Raw genomic sequence first — 23089 nt, forward strand, 5'->3', positions numbered from 1 at the left:
AACCGCGCATGACTGTATTTGTAATTGTATTTTGGGCAATTGTGAAGAAAAAGTATTTTGTATTTGTATTTATTCTGACACTTGTTAGTGTTAAGGCATTAGGCTAGTTTCTATACAATACCTTTTGCCTCTTCCATAAAACAAAGGAAAAATTTATATTTTGTATTGCTGGCTTACAGACAATCAGAGGACTTGAAACACTTGAATTTGTTTTATTTTTGTAATTTGTTGACGGTTATCGTTATTGCGTTAGTCGCAAGCGTAACATTGAACATTCTGAATCTGTTGTGCATCTTTCCGCTTGGTTTTGAATTTAAATGTCATACCACTTTTTCTCACGACGCCGTCTGATTTCGGCTGTCGCTAAGTTAGATCACAGTTCAGATCGAGCGCCAAGGTCAACTGGGCAGACGTGAGTGCTCAGACTTTGTTCCGTGAGCTTCCGGTCTTATGTTATCACGTGTCTTACTCTTAAATTCAACAGAGCATATTGTAATGCAGGTGAATTAAGATATACAATTTTATTAAAAGTCCTGTCGCAGAAAGTTTTTTTCTTATTTAATTTAAATATATTGTGGTTAGGGGCGTGACAATAGTCTAATAGTCTATTATACTGTAGTACCAAATATGCTAAATAAAGAAAAGCACTTGTCATTCTAGTGTTAACGGGTTTGAACTTTGAAGTTTGACAAAGATTGGTTCTGGTGTTGCAGATGGATAAACAAGATATATCGGTTATCTGATGACCATTCGACTTATAGATGAGGACGGCAATGCTCAGCAACTGTCAGCTGCACTGATAAAGTTTTATTCGAGCAATGCCAAGTCCACTGACAAGATTTCAAGAAATGACTGTCTACAGCAAAAAGTCATAAGAGGTTGATATCCTTTATCCAAATCTTGGGGCCAGAGGCATTTTAGCGAATTTTTTCGGTTTTCAGAATGGCTAGGTTTTTTTTTTTTTTTTTTTTTTTTTTTTTTTTTTTTTTTAATGTGTATTAGCCTACCCGGGCATAGATCACTGACTCCACATCAGGGCCTTGGGGGCGAAAATATAATAAATTATAAATAATATTATTACACACACACACACAATAATAATAGTAATAATTCATAGGTCTAGTTTGTGTTTCTCACTTGTGATCTTTTTTTCATTCATGTATTTCTTTACTTTATTATTTTATTATTATTACAGTATTATTGTTATTATTATTATTATTAATTTTATTATTGTATTTTATTATTATTATTATTGTAATCATTATTACTGTATTTTATTTTGGTGTATTATAAATTTTTTTATTTACTATGAGTAATTATTATTATTAGGCTATAATTATTATTACTATTACATTTTTGCCCCCCAGGCCCCGATGTGGGTCAGTGATCTGTGCCCGGGTGGGCTAATAATCCCTTTAAAAAAAAAAAATAAATAAAAGCATCCCCACCAAAAAACTTTAGGTTTTTAGAGCTTTTCGGTTTTCGGAATTTCAGATAAAGGGTTGTCAACCTGTATTCGGCATCGACGAAGGCAACATCTAACTTAGTTCTGCATCTGAGAAGAGTTCACAAAGTTCAATTTAATGTGTATGAGACCTTGAGAGCTGCAGAGGAAAAGAAGCGTGAGAGCTGTGTGTCACAGCCCAGATTGACCTCGTTCTTCAAACCTGCACAGGAGAAAAAATTTGACGCTAATCACATCAAACAGCGGTCTATGACAAAGAAACTCTTGGAGTCCATCACATGTGATCAACTGCCTCATAGCATAGTGGAAAGCAAGACTTTTTGGGCTCTTCTGCACTAAGCAGAACCACAATTCATGTTTCCAAGCAGAACCACACTCAGAAATAGTTTACTGCCGCAGAGAGCGAAGCTCATTGAGTCGCAGTTGATGACAGAATTCGAACACCTCAGTCGTATTTACCTGACACTGGACCTCTGGACGAATCGGAGAATGGTATCATTTCTCGCCGTCACCGTACAGTTCATCAACTCGTCATGGGAGTTAAAGTCACGTGTCATTGCTTGCATTCAGTTTGTGGAACGACATATAGCTGTGAACATCGCTACAGCATATGAGGAAATAGTCATGAAATTCGGAATTCGTGGCAAGGTGAGGAGGGTGGTTGCCAACAATGCTTCGTCAATGGTGAGAGCATTTGATGTCTGTCTGCCAGGATTATATGGAGACGAAGTAAGGAGTGAAGGTAGTGGTGAAAATGAAAATGAAGATGCTCTTGACATTTTGGAAGAAGAACTTGATTTGGATGAAGTGCTTGCCCTTCTTCCACCAGAGCGGTCCAGTTGCTTTGTCCACACACAGCAACTGTGCATAAGAGATGCCTTCAATGATCCCAGTGTCAGAAATAGTGCAGTTGCAACTGTGATACACAAGTGCTACAGTATTGTGGCTGCAATACGTCGATCTACTGTGGCTGCACCGTTCTTGAAAAAGATTGGGGTTGCACTGCAAGCTGCCAGTGCTACTAGATGGAACTCTCAGTTGACAATGATTAAGTCAGTTCTCAAGGACACCAGCGGAGTCAACTCAGCCATTCGTCTTCTAGGAACAAAAAAGACAGTAGAGGAGTTGAAGGGAATGGAAATGACAATGTTGAAAGAAGTGGTACAAGTTTTGGAACCATTCCAAGAGGCGATGTCGCAAGTAGAAGGAGAAAACATAGTTACACTTTCTTGCATCACACCAGTTGTATTTGGTCTTGAGCACAGCCTCAAACTGTTCACTGAAAGTAAACCGCTCTACTGCTTTAAGTTGGCAAATGCACTACAGTCATCTGTCAAAAAGAGAGTTGCATCCATTTCTGGAGAGGATTGATGTCATTGCCGCAGCTGCCATGGACCCCAGGTTCAAGTTGGCGTGGATTCCATGTGAGGAACTGCAGAAAGAAAAGATTTCGAAGATTGTGGACTTAATTATTGCTGAGTCTACCAAGGACTACAAGGAGAAGGTCCAGAAGGAAGAAATTCAAGAGATTGAGATTTCCATGAGCATCAACCAAGACAAAGATGGCATAATTACCAAACGACCTCCACCTGGGCCATTGATGGCAAGCCCGTCAACAAACCACACTACAGTGGTGAAGACGGAGCTTGAAACGTACCTAGAGGAAGGTGTTCTGCCTTTTGACATCAACCCACTGAAGTATTGGCGTGATATACAAAGCTTCAAAATTCTGAGGCACTTTGCCAAGAGCATTCTAGGCTGCTGTGCTCTGTCGGCACCTTCTGAGAGAGTGTTTAGCAAAGCTGGTAATTTTTACACTCCTGAGCGAGCTAAGTTGAGCCCAGAAATCTTCCGGGCATTAATGATGATAAAATGTAATTCTGATATGTAGGTATTGGGTTTGTATTTTTGAACTTGGAAATAAAAGTATTTGTATTTTTGCATCATAATGTCACAAGTATTTGTCAGTGGGGTATGCTATAACGAATCTTGAATTATTTGAACCCTGTTCAAGGTAGTATTCGTCGTTAGGTGATTACAGGTAATCCGGGCCCCAGGCTCCCCAAACAATAAACCACTTAACACTGAAAATTGTCTGTGGAAAATGTAAAAAATACGGTACTTTATCTACTCAGTGCTGTTCACATGCAGGACAGTGTGAGGCAGAGAGTAGAGGGGGAGGAGAGAATTGGATGTATAAAGAGGTAAGGAAGAGGAGTCATCCTTCCTAGTCCTCTTGCATCGTCTGCAGGCACTTTGTCTGTAGGTCTTTTTGCTACTTTTTTTAAAGATAAACCAGGGTTGACCTGTTTCAACCTGATTTCTGGACCTTCCAAAAGTGGTTCATCACATTGTCATTAAACATACATTTGATGCCCTTTTCCACAAAAAATTTTCACTACTGTGACAGAATCCTCCGCAAGCTCAAACAGTTTGGTTCAGCAAAAGAACACACCCTTTATATCTTTTGGCTGAATGATGGCTTTCCTCCTTGTCCCCATCCTCCCCTGCCTGGACCTCAGGAAGTTAAGCTCCGCTCAGTGTCTCGTTTTCCTTTTAGAAGCTCACAGCTCCTCAGTGACAGCTCTTACTGTGCTCTTTCCACCAACTCTCAACATCATCCACTCTGTGCCCACTACCCAGAGACACAATTTCATGTACAACAGCCTTTCTGAAGCCTTTCTAAAGTCTCTTTTTGAAGCACATCTGTGCTTACAATGGCTCTAAGCAGCACAATAATAAAGACACCTCATAGAAACCCTTCCAGGCTGGACACACAATTAAAAACACAGCATCTAAGCAGCCAGCGACTCTTCCAAAATTCCTTCAAACTTTTACATCACTGGAAGAAGTGGACGCAAAAACATTTTCTAAACAGTGCCCCTGTGTACAGCTTCTTAAAGTTAGAAATTAACGTTGATCCATGGGCTGATGAGAGGTATTGTGTTGGGTGGCAAGAAGTGCAGTGATGAAGTTGAACTCTCTGGCAATTCAACCATCAAATTAGAGGTGGGCTGGCATTGTCCATCACCATGAGCTTTCAGTGGAAGAGTCATCTCCTGAGGTATTCCTGAACACTGGGTCCAAAACACCTCAGTCACCCACTCAGAGAAAAGACTCCTGGTCACCTGGGTTTTGGGTTTGACTGCCACATAACACCACATGGTTCTTCCAATGTTTTTTGAAAGTTCTGGGTTTTCTGCATAAAACACATGAGTGGTTTTATCTTGCAGTCACCAGAAGCATTAGCACAAACAAGGAGGGTAAGCCTGTCTTTCATTATTATGGCTAGGACAGAAGTTTCTCCCTTTGTAATATATTATGAGGCAATTTTTTTCCTAAAAGTCCAGTTTCATCACAGTTGAATACCTGCTGAGAAACAGTTTCCCTCTTTATTAATATTCAAAAAATTTCTATGGTGTTCTAGCTGCTTCCTTATCGGCACTAGAGCATCACCATGTCTCACAACACTCGTAATTTATTGGTTTTTCTTGAACCAGTAAACCACCCTGCATAAAAATTCATCACTTCCACTCTGGGAGTCTTAGCTTTAAGGTCCTCAAACAATTGTCTGGCCTCACAAATTATAGCTTCACTAATGCTAATCACCTGCCATTTCTTTTTCTCCCTTTATCCACACTAAGAGTAAAATTTTCCATCTCCTCAATCACATTACACCTTGTTTTGCAAAGTCTAGAGATTCCTCAGCCACTTCTGCAGCACAGTTTTTTAACTCCTTTCTTTTATTCTTCAAAATCGCATAGTCGATTAGCCATCCCATATCTATCAATAAGTTTCTGCAATGCTTGTTCCATTCTCACATTTCTTTTAAGGATTTCTTTCTAGTTTCAAGGGTTATTAGCTTTCACCTCGCTTTCTTTGGACGATTCTATTGTTACAATTGTACACTTGTATAACAAAAATAGTTATGTACAACACGAATTTCGCCATCAAAAGACGAAATTTCAACAATAACAGTGGTGCACTGGCTACACAATGAGACAAAGATGGCGCCTTTATTTTGGTTAGAGCCGCTGTACAACAATATTCATGCTACCAGACGAAATAGTCCCAGATTCATCCGCGTTCGTTGTAGGAGTTGTTGCACTTATAGCATTCTCAATTTATAGGTAAAACCGTTCGTTATAGGAATATTCGTAGTAAAATCCGTTCGTTATAGCATATCCCACTGTATTTGTATTTGACCGCTAAAAATCAGTATTTGATCCTACCCTGAGTCTGAGAGCAAGAGATGAAGAATGTCTTTTTTGTTAAAAATGAAAATGAAAGAGGTCAAACATTTGGAAAAGGAACAAACTGCCAACATTATGGCTGCAATGGCCTTCATGAGATCATCATCATATACCATTTGTCCTATTGCAATTTTTTAAACAGTCTACAACTGTTACAACATTCTGGCAGGAGGCTGCTAGACCAGATATCCCTCTCCTAGTCACAGGCCTGGCATTTGACTTATTAGGACCTGCCACTTCTGGCAAATAGATAAATGTACCGGAACTTTCCACACACTCATCATTCTTCACTTTTGTAACTTGACAGAACCTATGACCTTCGGCTTTTTACGCCTTAATGTACGGTCATAAAGGCAAGTATGAACTTTTCATACTTCCTGTTGGGCGCTGTAAACGCTTGCGCTTCACCTTGACAGGATGTAGGGTGCTCATTAAACTAGCTTCGGGGCAAATCTGAGTCTGTTATAGGTACAACAGTTCACAACCATAACATTCTCTGGCAGGTTATAGCTGTACAGCAGTTCGCAACTATTACAACATTCTTTGGCAGGTTATAGCTGTACACAGTTCACAACTGTTACAACATTCTCTGGCAGGTTATAGCTGTACTCCCAGACTGTTATATCTTCTCTGGCGTGTTTGGTGTATTAGGGTTCCAACCTTTGCCATTTCTGATGGTGTACCGGTTCACACATTCATCATTCTCTCAGTTTTATGTAACTTACAACCATTACCTTCTGGCTTTATGGCTGTATTTGAAATACAAATTCTGGCGGGTTATACTTCCTGTTACGTTAAACGTTCTCTGTCGGGTTGCAGTGTAAGGTTCTAATAAACATTCTCTGGCAGGTTATGTTGGCCGCAACAGTTCACAACTGTTACAACATTCTCTTGCAGGTTATGTTGCACAGCAGTTCACAACCATTACAGCATTCTCTGGCAGGTTATAGCCAACAGGTTTTTTTTGGGGTTTGTGTGTTTTTTTGGGGGTTTGTGGGGTTTTTTTTGGGGTTTGGGTTTTTTTTGGGGGTTTGTGTGTTTTTTTTGGGGGTTTGGTGGGGCAGTTCACAACTTTTATTGTTACAACATTCTCTGGCAGGTTATTGCAAGGGTCTCCGACTTACAAATACCCGCTGGTACAAACGAGGTCCCATAACATCAATTATTAAAAAAATCCGGCACAAGTACAATGGCCGGGAGCAGTTATGTATGAGAACTACTTTGCGCAGCCTCAAGTACAAACTTTTTTTTTTATTTTTTATTAAATTTTTCGGCCCTCATCATGGCTCCCAAACACAAAATTGATGCAAGTGACAGTAGTGCATCCAAGAAAAGAAAACAATTACAATAGAAGTGAAAGTTGATGTAATTAAACGTTCTGAAAAGGACAAACACCTCAGTCATCGGTAGGTGTTGGGCTTCAGTCGCTCAATGGTCAGAATAATTTTTGAAGACAGAAAATTCTTGAAGAAGTTAAAGGATCTACACCAATACGTACTAACTGTGATAACTAAACAAAGAAGTGGATTGTTAACTGAAATGAAGGTGTTAGTGATATGGGTGGAAGATTAAAATCAACGGCGTCTTTCTCTAAGTCTAGCCTCTGTTCTGGAAAAGCAAGAAGCCTGCACACTGACTTGAAGGCAAGGGCAAACTTACGTCACATGAAAGTGCAAGTGGAAGCAGCTAGTGTGGATGAAGTTGCAGCAAGTGAATTAACTGCTGCTTTAGCTAAAATAATTGGAGAAGGGGGTTATTGTGCTGAGCAAGTGTTTAATACTGATGAGACTGGTTTGTTTTGGAAAAGGATGCCCAAACACACATACTTTTCAAAAACATGAAAAAACAGCACCAGGGCATAAAGCTGCCAAGGATTGGCTGACCTCACTGCTGGGAGGCAATCCTGCTGGGGACTACAAACTAAAACCTTTGCTTGTTTATCAGTCAGAAAATCCTAGAGCTTTGAAGGGTTGTTTTCAAGACAGCACTTCCAGTTATCTGGAAAGCTAATAAGAAGGCTTAGGTGACATTGTCTCTTTTTGAATACTGGTACCTTAAACATTTTGTGCCTGAATTGTACCTACCTCCAAACACACATCTGTCTTACAACCTATGGATCGGGGAGTTATTGCTTTATTTAAAGCATATTATCTGAGAAGGACATTTGTTCAAGCTTATATCAGGGCAACAGAACGAAAAGAGGGTAGGAATTTAAAGGAATTTTGAAGTCCTACAACATTTTGATGCTGTGAAAACATTACACATTCATGGACTGGAGGTAAAAGAAACCAACATGAATGGTATTTGGATAAAAACTTGCCCACAAAGCTTCATCCACGATTTCAGTTTGAAGATGATAATGGGGAAGTGACATAGACAGTGGTAGATCTTGAGACCAACTCCAGCTTGATATTCATGGAGGATGATGTCACCAGTTGCTCGAGTCTCATGCTGAAGAATTAAGCAATAAGACCTGATGGAACTGGAGAAGCAAATTTTGACAGAGAGGATGTACAGAAGCCAGGAAACCCAGAACCAAAATGATTCATTACAAAAGAAATGGTAGAAGGTTTCAGGAATATTGAAGAAGGAGTGCTTTAAATTTGAACAGCAAAATCCCAACATAGTAAGATTCACTCAAGGTCCATAGAGGCATACGGAATGCCTAAATGCATGCTACAGAAGCAGACTTATGAAAAAAGAAGAAAGTTTCAGTTCAACCATCCTTGAACCTTCTGCAGCATCAACAGAACCAGTCCTTTGAACCTCTGCAGCATCAACAGAAATCCAGTCCTTGAACCTCTGCAGCATCAACAGAACCATCCCTTGAACTCTGAAGCATCAACAGAACCAGTCCTTGAACTCCTGCAGCATCAACAGAACCAGTCTTCTTGAACCCTGCAGCATGTACAGAACAAGTCCCATCAACCCTGCAGCTCAACAGAACCAGTACCATCAACCCCAGCATCAACAGAACCAGTCCCACCCCAACCCTCTGCAGCATCTACAGAGCCAGTCCCATCAACCCTACAGCATCAGCAGAACCAGTACCATCAACCTCTGCAGCATCTACAGAACCAGTCCCATCAACCTCTGCAGCATCTACAGAACCAGTTCCATCAACCTCTGCAGCATCAACAGAACCAGTAACATCAACCTCTGCAGCATCTGCAAACCAGTCCCATCAACCTCTGCAGCATCTACAGAACCAGTCCCATCAACTCCCTGCGGGCATCTACAGAACCAGTCCTCAACCACTGCAGCATCTACAGAACCAGTCCCATCAGCCTCTGCAGCACCTACAGAACCAGTCCCATCAACCGCAGGATCAACAGAACCAATCCCATCAACCTCTGCAGCATCTACAGAACCAGTCCCATCAACCTCTGCATCATCTACAGAACCAGTCCCATCAATATCTGCATCAACAGAACCAGTCCCATCAACCTCTGCAGCATCTACAGAGCCAGTCCCATCAACCTCTACAGCATCAACAACCATATACCATCAACCACCGCAGCATCTACAGAACCAGTCCCATCACCCCAGCATCTACAGAACCAGTTCCATCAACCCTGCAGCATCAACAGAACCAGTAACATCAACCTCTACTCCAGAACCAGTCCTATCAACTTCTGCAGCATCTAAAGAACCAGTCCCATCGACCTATGCAGCATCAAAAAGAACCAGTCCTATCAACCTCTACAGAACCAGTCCCACCAATCTCTGCATCTACAGAACCAGTCCCATCAACCTCTGCAGAATTCAAAGAACCAGTCCCCACGACCTATGCAGCATCAAAAAGAACCAGTCCCATCAACCTCTACATAACCAGACCCATCGCCTGCAGCATCTACAGAACCAGTCCTATCAACCTCTGCAGCATCTACGGAACCAGTCCCACGACCTGTGCACCATCTATATAGAACCACAGTCCCATCAACCCCTGCAGCATTCAAACCAGTCCCATCAACCTCTGCAGCATCTAAAAGAACCGTAGTCCCATCGACCTATGGCATCAAAAGAAATCCAGTCCCATCAACCCTACAGAACCAGTCCCATCAATCTCTGCAGCATCTACAGAACCACTTCCATCAACCTCTGCAGCATCTTACAGAACCACAGTTCAACCTCTGCAGCATCAACAGAACCAGTCCCATCAACCTCTGCAGCATCAACAGAACCAGTCCCATCAACCTCTGCAGCATCTACAGAACCAGTCTCATCAACCCCAGCAGCATCAACAGAACAAGTCCCATCAATCTCTGCAGCATCTACAGAACCAGTCCCATCAACCCTGCAGCATCTACAGAACCAGTCCCACTGGGCCCCTGCAGCATCTAAAGAACCAGTCCCATCGACCTATGCAGCATCAAAGAACCAGTCCTTATCAACCTCTACAGAACCAGTCCCATCAACCTCTGCAGCATCTACAGAACCAGTCCCATCAACCCCTGCAGCATCTACAGAACCAGTCCCATCAACCTCTGCAGCATCTACAGAACCAGTCCCATCAATCTCTGCAGCATCTACAGAACCAGTCCCATCAATCTCTGCAGCATCTACAGAACCAGTCCCATCAACCCCTGCAGCATCTACAGAAACTAAATCCCATCAACCTCTGCAGCATCTAAAGAACCAGTCCCATCGACCTATGCAGCATCTAAAGAACCAGTCCTAACAATCCCATATGCAGCATCAAAGAACCAGTCCCATCAACCTCTGCAGCATCTAAAAGAACCAAACCCATCGACCTATGCAGCATCTAAAGAACCAGTCCCATCAATCATGCAAATATCGCAACTAGTCCCATCAACTCCTGCAGCTCAACAGAACCAAGCACATCAACCTCTTCTGCAGCATCAACAGAATCCAGTCCCACCAACCTCTGCAGCATCTACAGAGCCAGTCCCATCAACCTCTACAGCATCAACACAGAACCAGTACCATCAACCTCTGCAGCATCTACAGAACTGAAGTCCCATCAACCTCTGCAGCATCTACAGAACCAGTTCCATCAACCTCTGCAGCATCAACAGAACCAGTAACATCAACCCTGCAGCATCTGCAAACCAGTCCCATCAACCCTGCAGCATCTACAGTAAACCAGTCCCATCAACTTCTGCAGCATCTACAGAACCAGTCCTAACCACGGTGCATCTAAGGCACCAGTCCCATCAAATGCAGCACCTACAGAACCAGTCCCATCAACCTCTGCAGGATCAACAGAACCAATCCCATCAACCTCTGCAGCATCTACAGAACTGGTCCCATCAACCTCCTGCATCATCTACAGAAATCCAGTCCCCACCAACCCCTGCAGCATCAATAACAGAACTAGTCCCATCAACCCCTGGCATCTACAGAGCCAGTCCCATCAACCCTACAGCATCAACAGAACCAGTACTCATCAACCACCGCAGCATCTACAGAACCAGTCCCATCAAACTCTTGCAGCATCTACAGAACCAGTTCCATCAACCTCTGCAGCATCAACAGAAACTAGTAACATCAACTCCTGGCAGCACTACAGAACTAAACTCACCAACTTCTGCAGCATCTAAAGAACCCAGTCCCACCTATGCAGCATCAAAAGAACCAGTCCATCAACCCTACAGAACCAGTCCCATCAATCTCTGCAGCATCTACAGAACCAGTCCCATCAACCTCAGAATCTAAAGAACCAGTCCCATCGACCTATGCAGCATCAAAAGAACCAGTCCCATCAACCTCTACATAACCAGACCCATCAAACCGCAGCATCTACAGAACCAGTCCCATCAACCTCTGCAGCATCTACGAACCAGTCCCACCAACCTGTGTACCATCTATAGAACCAGTCCCATCAACCTCTGCAGCATCTACAGAACCAGTCCCATCAACCTCTGCAGCATCTAAAGAACCAGTCCCATCGACCTATGCAGCATCAAAAGAACCAGTCCCATCAAACCCCAAGAACCAGTCCCATCAATCTCTGCAGCATCTACTATGAACCACTTCCATCAACCTCTGCAGCATCTACAGAACCAGTCCCATCAACCCTGCATCAACAGAACCAGTCCCATCAACCCTGCAGCATCAACAGAACCAGTCCCATCAACCTCTGCAGCATCTACAGAACCAGTCTCATCAACCCCTAGCAGCATCAACAGAACAAGTCCCATCAATCTCTGCAGCATCTACAAAACCAGTCCCATCAACCCTGCAGCACCTACAGAACCAGTCCCATCAACCTCTGCAGCATCTAAAGAACCAGTCCCATCGACCTATGCAGCATCAAAAAGAACCAGTCCCATCAACCCTACAGAACCAGTCCCATCAACCCATGCAGCATCTACAGAACCAGTCCCATCAACCTCTGCAGCATCTTACAGAACCAGTCCCATCAACCCTCTTGCATCTACAGAACCAGTCCCATCAATCTCTGCAGCATCTACAGAACCAGTCCCATCAATCTCTGCAGCATCTACAGAACCAGTCCCATCAACCCTCAAAGTGGCATCTACAGAACCAGTCCCATCAACCTCTGCAGCATCTAAAGAACCAGTCCCATCGACCTGCGCATCTATAAAGAAACCAGTCCCATCAACCTATGCAGCATCAAAAGAACCAGTCCCATCAACCTCTGCAGCATCTAAAGAACCAGTCCTATCAACCTATGCAGCATCTAAAGAACCAGTCCCATCAACCTATGCAGCATCAAAGAACCAGTCCCATCAACCCTGCAGCATCTAAAGAACCAGTCCCATCGACCTATGCAGCATCAAAAGAACCAGTCCCATCAACCCTACAGAACTAGTCCCATCAACCCTGCAGCATCTACAGAACCGACCAACAAACTCTGCAGCATCTACAGAGCCAGCATCAACCTCTGCAGCATCTAAGAACCAGTCCCATCGACCTATGCAGCAGCATCAAAAGAACCAGTCCTATCAACCTCTACAGAACCAGTCCCATCACCCTGCATCTACAGAACCAGTCCCCCATCAACCTCGTAGAATCTAAAGAACCAGTCCCATCGACCTGTATGCAGCATCAAAAGAACCAGTCCCATCAACCTCTACATAACCAGACCCATCAACCCTCTGCAGCATCTACAGAACCAGTCCCATCAACCCTGCAGCATCTAATGAACCAGTCCCATCAACCTCTGCACCATCTATAGAACCAGTCCCATCAACCTCTGCAGCATCTACAGAACCAGTCCCATCAACCTCTGGGTAGCAGCATCTATAAAAGAACCAGTCCCATCGACCTATGCAGCATCTATAGAACCAGTCCCATCAACCTCTGCAGCATCTACAGAACCAGTCCCATCAACCCTCTATAGAACCAGTCCCATCAATCTCTGCAGCATCTACAGAACCAGTTCCACTCAACCCTGCAGCATCTACAGAAACAGTCCCATCAACCTCTCTGCAGCATCAACAGAACCAGTCCCATCAACCTCTGCACCATCACGAACCAGTCCCATCAACCTCTGCAGCATCTACAGAACCAGTCTCATCAACCCTCAGCAGCATCAACAGAACCAGTCCCATCAAACTCTGCAGCATCTACAGAACCAAAGTCTCATCAACCTCTGCAGCATCAACAGAACAACCCCATCAATCTCTGCACCATCTACAGAACCAGTCCCATCAACCCTGCAGAATCTACAGAACCAGTCCTGCATCAACCTGTGCACCATCTATGAACCAGTCCCACTCACCCTGCAGCATCTACAGAACCAGTTCCATCAACCTCTGCAGCATCTACAGAACCAGTCCCATCAACCTCTGCAGCATCAACAGAACCAAAGTCCCATCAACCTCTGCAGCATCAACAGAAATCCAGTCCCATCAACCCTGCAGCATCTACAGAACCAGTCTCATCAACCTCAGCAGCATCAACAGAACAAGTCCCATCAACCTCTGCAGCATCTATAAACCAGTCCCATCAACCTCTGCAGCATCTACAGAACCAGTCCATCAACCTGTGCAGCATCTAAAGAACAAGTCCCATCGACCTATGCAGCATCAAAAAGAACCAGTCCCATCAACCCCTAAAACCTAGTCCCATCAACCTCTGCAGCATCTACAGAACCAGTCCCATCAACCTCTGCAGCATCTACAGAACCAGTCCCATCAACCTCTGCAGCATCTAAAGAACCAGTCCCATCGACCTATGCAGAATCAAAAGAACCAGTCCCATCAACCCTACAGAACCAGTCCCATCAACCTCTGCAGCATCTACAGAACCAGTCCCATCAACCTCTGCATCATCTACAGAACCAGTCCCATCAACCTCTGCAGCATCAACAGAAGCAGTCCCATCAACTCCTCCAGCATCTACAGAGCTGTCCCAACAACCTCTGCAGCATCTACAGAACCAAATTCCATCAACCTCTGCAGCATCTACAGAACCAGTCCCATCAACCCTGCAGCATCTACAGAACCAGTCCCATCAACCTCTGCAGCATCAACAGAAGCAGTCCCATCAACCTCTCCAGCATCTACATAGAACCAGTCCCATCAACCCTGCAGCATCAACAGAACCAGTACCATCAACCTCTGCAGCATCTTACAGAACCAGTCCATCAACCTCTGCATCATCTACAGAACCAGTCCCATCAACCTCTGCAGCATCAAATGAAACCAGTTCCATCAACCTTCCAGCATCTGGCAGAACCAGTCTCATCAACCTCTGCAGCACAACAACAGAACCAGTCCCATCAACCTCTGTGTACTACAGAACCAGTCCCATTAACCTCTCCAGCATCTACAGAACTGTAGCCCCATCAACCTCTGCAGCATCAACAGAACCAGTTCCATCAACCTATCCAGCATCTACAGAACCAGTCTCATCAACCTCTGCAGCATCAACAGAACCAGTCCCATCAACCCTACAGAATCAGTCCCATCAACCCCTGCAGCATCAACAGAACCAGTTCCATCAACCTCTCCAGCATCTGCTACAGAACCAAGTTCCATCAACCACTGCATCAACAGAACCAGTTCCATCAACTCCTACAGCATCTACAGAACCAGTCCTACCAACCCCAGCATCTAAAGAACCACTCCATCAACCCTGCAGCATCAACAGAAGCAGTCCCATCAACCTCCAGCATCTACAGAACCAGTCCCATCAACCTATGCAGCATCAACAGAACCAGTCCCATCAACCTCTGCATCATCAACAGAACCAGTCCCTCAACTCTGCAGCATCTACAGAACCAGTCCCATCAACCTCTGCATCAACAGAACCAGTACCATCAACCCTGCAGCATCTACAGAACCAGTCACATCAACCACTGCATCATCAACAGAAACAGTCCCATCAACCTCTGCAGCATCAACAGAACCAGTACCATCAACCTCTGCAGCATCTACAGTAGAACCAGAAGTCACATCAACCACTGCATCATCAACAGAACCAGTCCCATCAACCTCTGCAGCATCTACAGAACCAGTTCCATTCAACCTCTGCAGTACCAACAGAACCAGTAATATCAACCTCTGCAGCATCTGCAAAACCAGTCCCATCAGCCTCTGCAACATCTACAGAACCAGTCCCATCAACCTCTCCAGCATCTACAGAGCCAGTCCCATCAACCTTCCAGCATCTACAGAGCCAGTCCCATCAACCTCTGCAGTATCAACAACAGAAACCAGTACCATCAACCTCTGCAGCATCTGCCAGGTCCAGTCCCATCAACTCTGCAGCATCAACAGAACCAGTAACATCAACCTCTGCAGCATCTGCAAAACCAATAGTCCCATCAACCTCAAAATCAACAGAAGCAGTCCCATCAACCCCCAGCATCTACAGAACCAGTCCCATCAACCTCTGCAGCATCTACAGAGCCATCCCATCAACCTCTGCAGCATCAACAGAACCAGTACCATCAACCTTCTGCAGCATCTATAACCAGTCCCATCAACCTCGTAATACCATAGAACCAGTCCCATCAACCCTGCAGCATCAACAGGAAACGAAACATCAACCTCTGCAGCATCTACAGAACCAGTCCCATCAACCTCTGCAGCATCTAAAGAACCAGTTCCATCAACCTCTGCAGCATCAACAGAACTAGTAACATCAACCTCTGCAGCATCTGCAAACCAGTCCCATCAGCCTCTGCAGCATCAACAGAAGCAGTCCCATCAACCTCTGCAGCATCTACAGAACCAGTCCCATCAACCCTCTGCAGCATCAACAGAACCAGTCCCATCAACCTCTGCAGCATCAACAGAACTACAGTCCCATCAACCCTGCAGCACCAACAGAACCAGTCCCATCAACCTCTGCAGCATCTACAGAACCAGTCACATCAACCACTGCATCATCAACAGAACCAGTCCCATCAACCCTGCATCATCAACAGAACCAGTCCCATCAACCTGCATCAACAGAAATCCAGTCCCATCAACCTCTGCAGCATCTTACAGAACCAGTCACATCAACCACTGCATCATCATCAACAGAACCAGTCCCATCAACCCTGCATCATCAACAACCAGTCCCATCAACCTCTGCAGCATCAACAGAAGCAGTCCCATCAACCTCTGCATCTACAGAGCCAGTCCCATCAACTCTGCAGCATCAACAGAACTAGTCCCATCAACTCCTGCATCATCTACAGAACCAGTCCCATCAACCCTGCAGCATCAACAGAACCAGTACCATCAACCTCTGCAGCATCTACAGAACCAGTCCCATCAACCCTGCATCATCTACAGAACCCAGTCCCATCAACCTCTGCAGCATCAACAGAACCAGTACCATCAACCTCTGCAGCATCTACAGAACCAGTCCCATCAACCCTGCAGCATCTAAAGAACCGTTCCATCAACCTCTGCAGCATCAACAGAACCAGTAACATCAACCTCTGCAGCATCTGCAAAACCAGTCCCATCAGCCTCTGCAGCATCTACAGAACCAGTCCCATCAACCCCTGCAGCATCTACAGAACCAGTACCATCAACCCCAGCATCTGCAAAACCAGTCCCATCAGCTCCTACAGCATCAACAGAACCAGTCCCATCAACCTCTGCAGCATCTACAGAACCAGTACCATCAACCCTCTGCAGCATCTACAGAACCAGTCCCAACAACTTCTGCAGCATCTACAGAACCAGTCCCATCAACCCTGCAGCATCTACAGAACTAGTACTATCAACCTCTGCAGGCATCTACAGAACCAGTCCCAACAACTTCTGCAGCATCACAGATCCAGTCCCATCAACCTCTGCAGCATCTACAGAACCAGTCCCATCAACCCTCTGCAGCATCAACAGAACCAGTCCCATCAACCTCTGCAGCATCAACAGAACCAGTCCCATCAACCTCTGCAGCATCTACAGAACCAGTCACATCAACCACTGCATCATCAACAGAACCAGTCCCATCAACCTCTTGCATCATCAACAGAACCAGTCTCCTCTAACCCTGCAGCATCTACAGAACCAGTCCCCTCAACCACTGCAGCATCAACAGAACCAGTCACATCAACCACTGCATCATCAACAGAACCAAACCAACCACTGCAGCATCAACAGAACCAGTCACATCAACCACTGCATCATCAACAGAACCAGTCCCCAACCACTGCAGCATCAACAGAACCAGTCACATCAACCACTGCATCATCAACAGAACCAGTCCCATCAACCTCTGCAGCATCTACAGAAACCAGTCAAGCATCAACCACTTCATCATCAACAGAACCAGTCCCATCAACCTCTGCAGCATCTACAGAACCAGTCCCATCAACCCTGCAGCACTACAGAGCCAGTCCCATCAACCTCTGCAGCATCTACAGAACCATTCCCAACAACCTTTGCAGCATCTACAGAACCAGTCCAACAACTTCTGCAGCATATAAGATCCAGTCCCATCAACCTCTGCAGCATCTACAGAACCGTCCCACTCAACCTCTGCAGCATCTACAGAATGTCCCATCAACCTCTGCAGCATCAACAGAACCAGTCCTATCAACCTCTGCAGCATCTACAGAAGCAGTTCCATTAACCTCTGCAGTACCCACAGAACAAGTCCCATCAACCTCTGCAGCATCAACAGAAATCCGAACTCTTATCAACCCTGCAGCATCTACAGAAGCAGTCCACCAACCTCGCAGCATCTACAGAACAAGTCCCATCAACCTCTGCAGCATCAACAGAACCAGTCCCATCAACCCTGCAGCATCTACAGAAGTAGTCCCATCAACCTCTGCAGCATCAACAGACCCAGTCCCATCAACATGGACAGCATCTACAGAACAAGTCCCATCAACCCTGCATCAACAGAACCAGTCCCATCAACCCTGCAGCATCTACAGAAGCAGTCCCATCAACCTCTGCAGCATCTACAGAACCATTCTATCAACCTCTTGCAGCATCTTGGGCAGAAGCAGTTCCATTAACCTCGCAGCATCAACAGACCCAGTCCCATCAACCTCTGCAGCATCTACAGAACCAGTCCCATCAACCTTACACCATCAACAGAACCAGTCCCATCAACCCCTGCAGCATCAACAGAACTAGTCCCATCAACCCTGCAGCTCTACAGAACCAGTCTCCATCAACCCCAGCAGCATCAACAGAACCAGTCCCATCAACCCTGCAGCATTTACAGAACCAAACCTAACAAACCCTGCAGCATCAACAGAACCAGTCCCATCAGCCTCTGCAGCATCAACAGAACCAGACCCATCAACCTCTAAGCAGCATCAACAGAACCAGTAAATTTCATCAACCTCTGCAGCATCTACAGAACCAGTCCCATCAACCTTGGTAGCATCTACAGCACCAGTTCCATCAACCTCTGCAGCACAACAGAACCAGTAACATCAACCTCTGCAGCATCAACAGACCAGTCCAATCAACTCCTACAGAACCAGTCCTACCAATCTCAAGCACTCCAGAACCAGTCCCATCAACCTCTGCAGCATCTACAGAACCAGTCCCATCAACCTCTGCAGCATCAACAGACCAGTCCCATCAACCTTCTGCATCATCTACAGAACCAGTCCCCAACCACACTGCATCATCAAGAGAACCAGTCCCATCAACCCTGCAGCATCTACAGAACCAGTCCTATCAACCCCTGCAGCATCTACAGAGCCAGTCCCATCAACCCCTGCATCTACAGGCACCATTCTCCCCAACAACCTTTGCAGCATCTTACAGAATCCAGTCCCAACAACTTCTGCAGCATATACAGATCCAGTCCCCATCAACCTCTGCAGCATCTACAGAACCAGTCCCATCAACCTCTGCACATCTACAGAACAAGTCCCATCAACCTCTGCAGCATCAACAGAACCAGTCCCATCAACCTCTGCAGCATCTACAGAAGCAGTTCCATTTAACCCTGCAGCATCTAAGCAGAACAAGTCCCATCAACCTCTGCAGCATCAACAGAACCAGTCCCATCAACCTCTGCAGTATCTACAGAAGCAGTCCCATCAACCTCTTGCAGCATCTACAGAACAAGTCCATCAACTCTGCAGCATCAACAGAACCAGTCCCATCAACCTCTGCAGCATCTACAGAAGCAGTCCCATCAACCTTCGGGTAAGAGCATCAACAGACCCAGTCCCATCAACCTCGGCATCTACAGAACAAGTCCCATCCCCTGCAGCATCAACAGAACCAGTCCCATCAACCTCTGCAGCATCTACAGAAGCAGTCCCATCAACCTCTGCAGCATCTACAGAACCATTCCCAACCTCCTGCAGCATCTACAGAAGCAGTTCCACAACTTGGCATCAACAGACCCAGTCCCATCAACCTCTGCAGCATCTACAGAACCAAACCCCATCAACCTCTACACTCATCAACAAACCAGTCCCATCAACCTCTGCAGCATCAACAGAACCAGTCCTTATCAACCTCTGCAGCGTCTACAGAACCAGTTCCATCAACCTCAGCAGCATCAACAGAACTGGTCCTATCAACCTCTGCAGCATTTACAGAACCAGTCCCATCAACCCTCTGCAGCATCAACAGAACCAGTCCCATCAGCCCTGCAGCATCAACAGAACCAGACCCATCAACCCTACAGCATCAACAGAACCCAGTACCATCAACCCTGCAGCATCTACAGAACCAGTCCCATCAACCTTTGCAGCATCTACAGCACCAGTTCCATCAACCCTGCATCAACAGAACCAGTAACATCAACCCTGCAGCAGAATAAACAGCATCAACAGACCAGTCCAATCAACCTCTACAGAACCAGTCCCATCAATCTCTGCAGACCTACAGAACCAGTCCCATCAACCTCTGCAGCATCTACAGAACCAGTCCCATCAACCCTGCAGCATCAACAGCCCAGTCCCATCAACCTCTGCATCATCTACAGAACTAGTCCCATCAACCTCTGCAGCATCAACAGAACTAGTCCCATCAAGCTCTGCAGCACACAGAGCCAGTCCCATCAACCTCTACAGCATTAACAAAACCAGTACCATCAACCCTCTTGCAGCATCTACAGAACCAGTCCCATCAACCCTTGCAGCATCTACAGCACCAGTTCCATCTTCAACCCTGCAGCATCAACAGAACCAGTAACATCAACCTTTTGCAGAAAACCAGTCCTAACAACTTCTGCAGCATCTACAGAACCAGTCCCATCAACCCTGCAGCATCTACAAAACCAGTCCCACCAACCTCTGCAGCATCAACAGAACCAGTCCCATCAACCTCTGCAGTATCAACAGAACCAGTCCCATCAACTCCTGCAGACTTCAATAACAGAACCAGTCCCATTAACCTCTGCAGCATCAACAGACCAGTCCCATCAACCTCTGCATCATCTACAGAACCAGTCCCATCAACCTCTGCAGCATCAACAGAACCAGTCCCATCAAGTTTCGCAGCATCTACAGAACCAGTCCCATCAACCTCTGCAGCATCTACAGAACCAGTCCCATCAACTTCTGCAGCATCTACAGAACCAGTCCCATCAACTTCTGCAGCATCTACAGAAACAGTCCCATCAACCTCTGCAGCATCTACAGAACCAGTCCCATCAACTTCTGCAGAATCTACAGAACCAATCCCATCAACCTCTGCAGCATCGACATAACCAGTTCCATCAACCTCTGCAGCATCTACAGAACCAATCCCATCATCCTCTGCAGCATCGAGATAACCAGTCCCATCAACCTCTGCAACATCTACAGAACCAATCCCATCAACCTCTGCAGCATCTACAGAACCAGTCCCACCAACCTCTGCAACATCTACAGAACCAATCCCATAAACCTCTACAGCATATACAGAACCAGTCCCATCAACCTCTGCAGCATCTACAGAACCAGTCTCATCAACCTCTGCAGCATCTACGGAAAAAGTCCCATGAACCTGTGCAGCATCTACAGACCTAGTCCCATTAACCTCTGCAGCATCTACAGAACCAGTTCCATCAAACTCTGCAGCATCTACAGAACCAGTTCCATCAACCTCTGCCGCATCTACAGAACCAGTCTCATCAACCTCTGCAGCATCTACAGAACCAGTCCCATGAACCTGTGCAGCATCTACAGACCCAGTCCCATTAAACTCTGCAGCATCTACAGACCCAGTTCCATCAACCTCTGCACCATCTACAGAACCAGTTCCATCAACCTCTGCAGCATCTACAGAACCAGTCCCATCAACTCTGCAGCATCTACAGAACCAGTTCCATCAAGCCATCACCACCATCTGCAGCATCTACAGAACCAGTCCCATCAACCTCTGCAGCATTTGAAGAAATCCCATCAACCTCTGCAGCATCTACAGAACCATCCCATCAACCTCTGCAGCACCTACAGAACCAGTCCCATCAACCTGTGCAGCATCTACAGAACCAGTTCCACCATCCTCTGCAGCATCTACAGAACCACTCCCATCAACCTCTGCAGCATCTACAGAGCCAATCCCATCAACCTCTGCAGCACCTACAGAACCAGTCCCATCAACCTCTGCAGCATCTACAGAACCAGTTCCATCAACTTCTGTAGTTTCTACAGAACCAGTCCCATCAACCTCTGCAGCATCGACAGACCCAGTCCCATCAACCTGTGCAGCATCTACAGAACCAGTTCCATCAACCTCTGCAGCATCTACAGAAACAGTCCCATCAACTTAAACATCTACAGAACCATTCCCGTCAACCTCTCCAGCATCTACAGAACCAGGCCCATCAACCTCTGCAGTATCTACAGAACCAGTCCCATCAACCTCTGCAGCATCAGCAGAACCAGTCCCATCAATCTCTGCAGCATCAACAGAACCAGTCTCATCAACCTCTGCAGCATATACAGAATTAATCCCATCAACCTCTGCAACATCTACAGAACCAGTCCCATCAACCTCTGCAGCATCTACAAAACCAGTCCCATCAACCTCTGCAGCATCTACAGAACCAGTCCCATCAACCTCTGCAGCATCAACAGAACCAGTCCCATCAACCTCAAAAGTACTCAACAGAAACCAGTCCCATTAACCCTGCAGCATCTACAGAACCAGTCACATCAACCACTGCATCATCAAACAAAACCAGTCCCATCAACTCCTCTGCAGCACCTACAGAACCAGTCCCATCAACCTCTTGCATCTACTGAACCAGTCACATCAACCACTGCATCATCAACAGAACCAGTCCCATCAACCTCTGCAGCACCTACAGAACCAGTCCTATCAACCCTGCAGGATCAACAGAACCAGTAACATCAACCCTGCAGCATCTACAGAACCAGTCCCATCAACCTCTGCAGCATCAACAGAACCAATCCCATCAACCTCTGCAGTATCTACTGAACCAGTCAAGACAACCACTGCATCATCAACAGAACCAGTCCCATCAACCTCTGCAGCACCTGCAGAACCAGTCCTATCAACCCTGCAGGATCAACAGAACCAGTGCAACAACCCTGCAGCATCTAGCAGAACCAGTCCCATCAACCTCTGCAGCATCTACAGAACCAGTCCCATCATCCCCTACAGCATCAACAGAACCAGTCCCATCAACCTCTACAAAGGCACTCAACAGAACCAGTCCCATCAAACCCCGCATCTACAGAACCAGTCCCTTCCAACCTCTACAGCATCAACAAACCAGTCCCATCAACCTCTGCAGCATCAACAGAACCAGTCCCATCAACCTCTGCAGCGCCTTCAGAACCAGTTCCATCAACCTCAGCACCATCAACAGAACCAGTCCCATCAACCTCTGCAGCATTTACAGAACCAGTCCCATCAACCCTGCAGCATCAACAGAACCAGTCCCATCAATCTCCTCGCATCAACAGAACCAGTACCATCAACCCTGCAGCATCTACAGAACCAGTCTCATCAACCTCAGCAGCATCTACAGAACCAGTCCCATCAATCTCCGC

General features: G+C 45.9%; 1 protein-coding gene across 1 annotated transcript; it reads left to right on the plus strand.

Annotated features, from left to right (window-relative positions):
• Positions 1-7274: 7274 nt before the first annotated feature.
• Positions 7275-22421, plus strand: LOC121875482 (flocculation protein FLO11-like). Its single transcript, XM_042380048.1, has 8 exons — positions 7275-7509; positions 10346-10593; positions 10891-11121; positions 11209-11341; positions 15189-15370; positions 19442-19650; positions 19834-19975; positions 22206-22421. Exons 1-8 carry the CDS (start codon positions 7275-7277, stop codon positions 22419-22421), a joined length of 1596 nt encoding a protein of 531 aa, XP_042235982.1.
• The last annotated feature ends 668 nt before the right edge of the window (positions 22422-23089 follow it).

The sequence above is a fragment of the Homarus americanus genome, unplaced genomic scaffold, assembly GCF_018991925.1.
Source record: "Homarus americanus isolate GMGI-L3 unplaced genomic scaffold, GMGI_Hamer_2.0 scaffold6013, whole genome shotgun sequence".
NCBI classification, from domain to species: Eukaryota; Metazoa; Arthropoda; class Malacostraca; order Decapoda; family Nephropidae; genus Homarus; species Homarus americanus.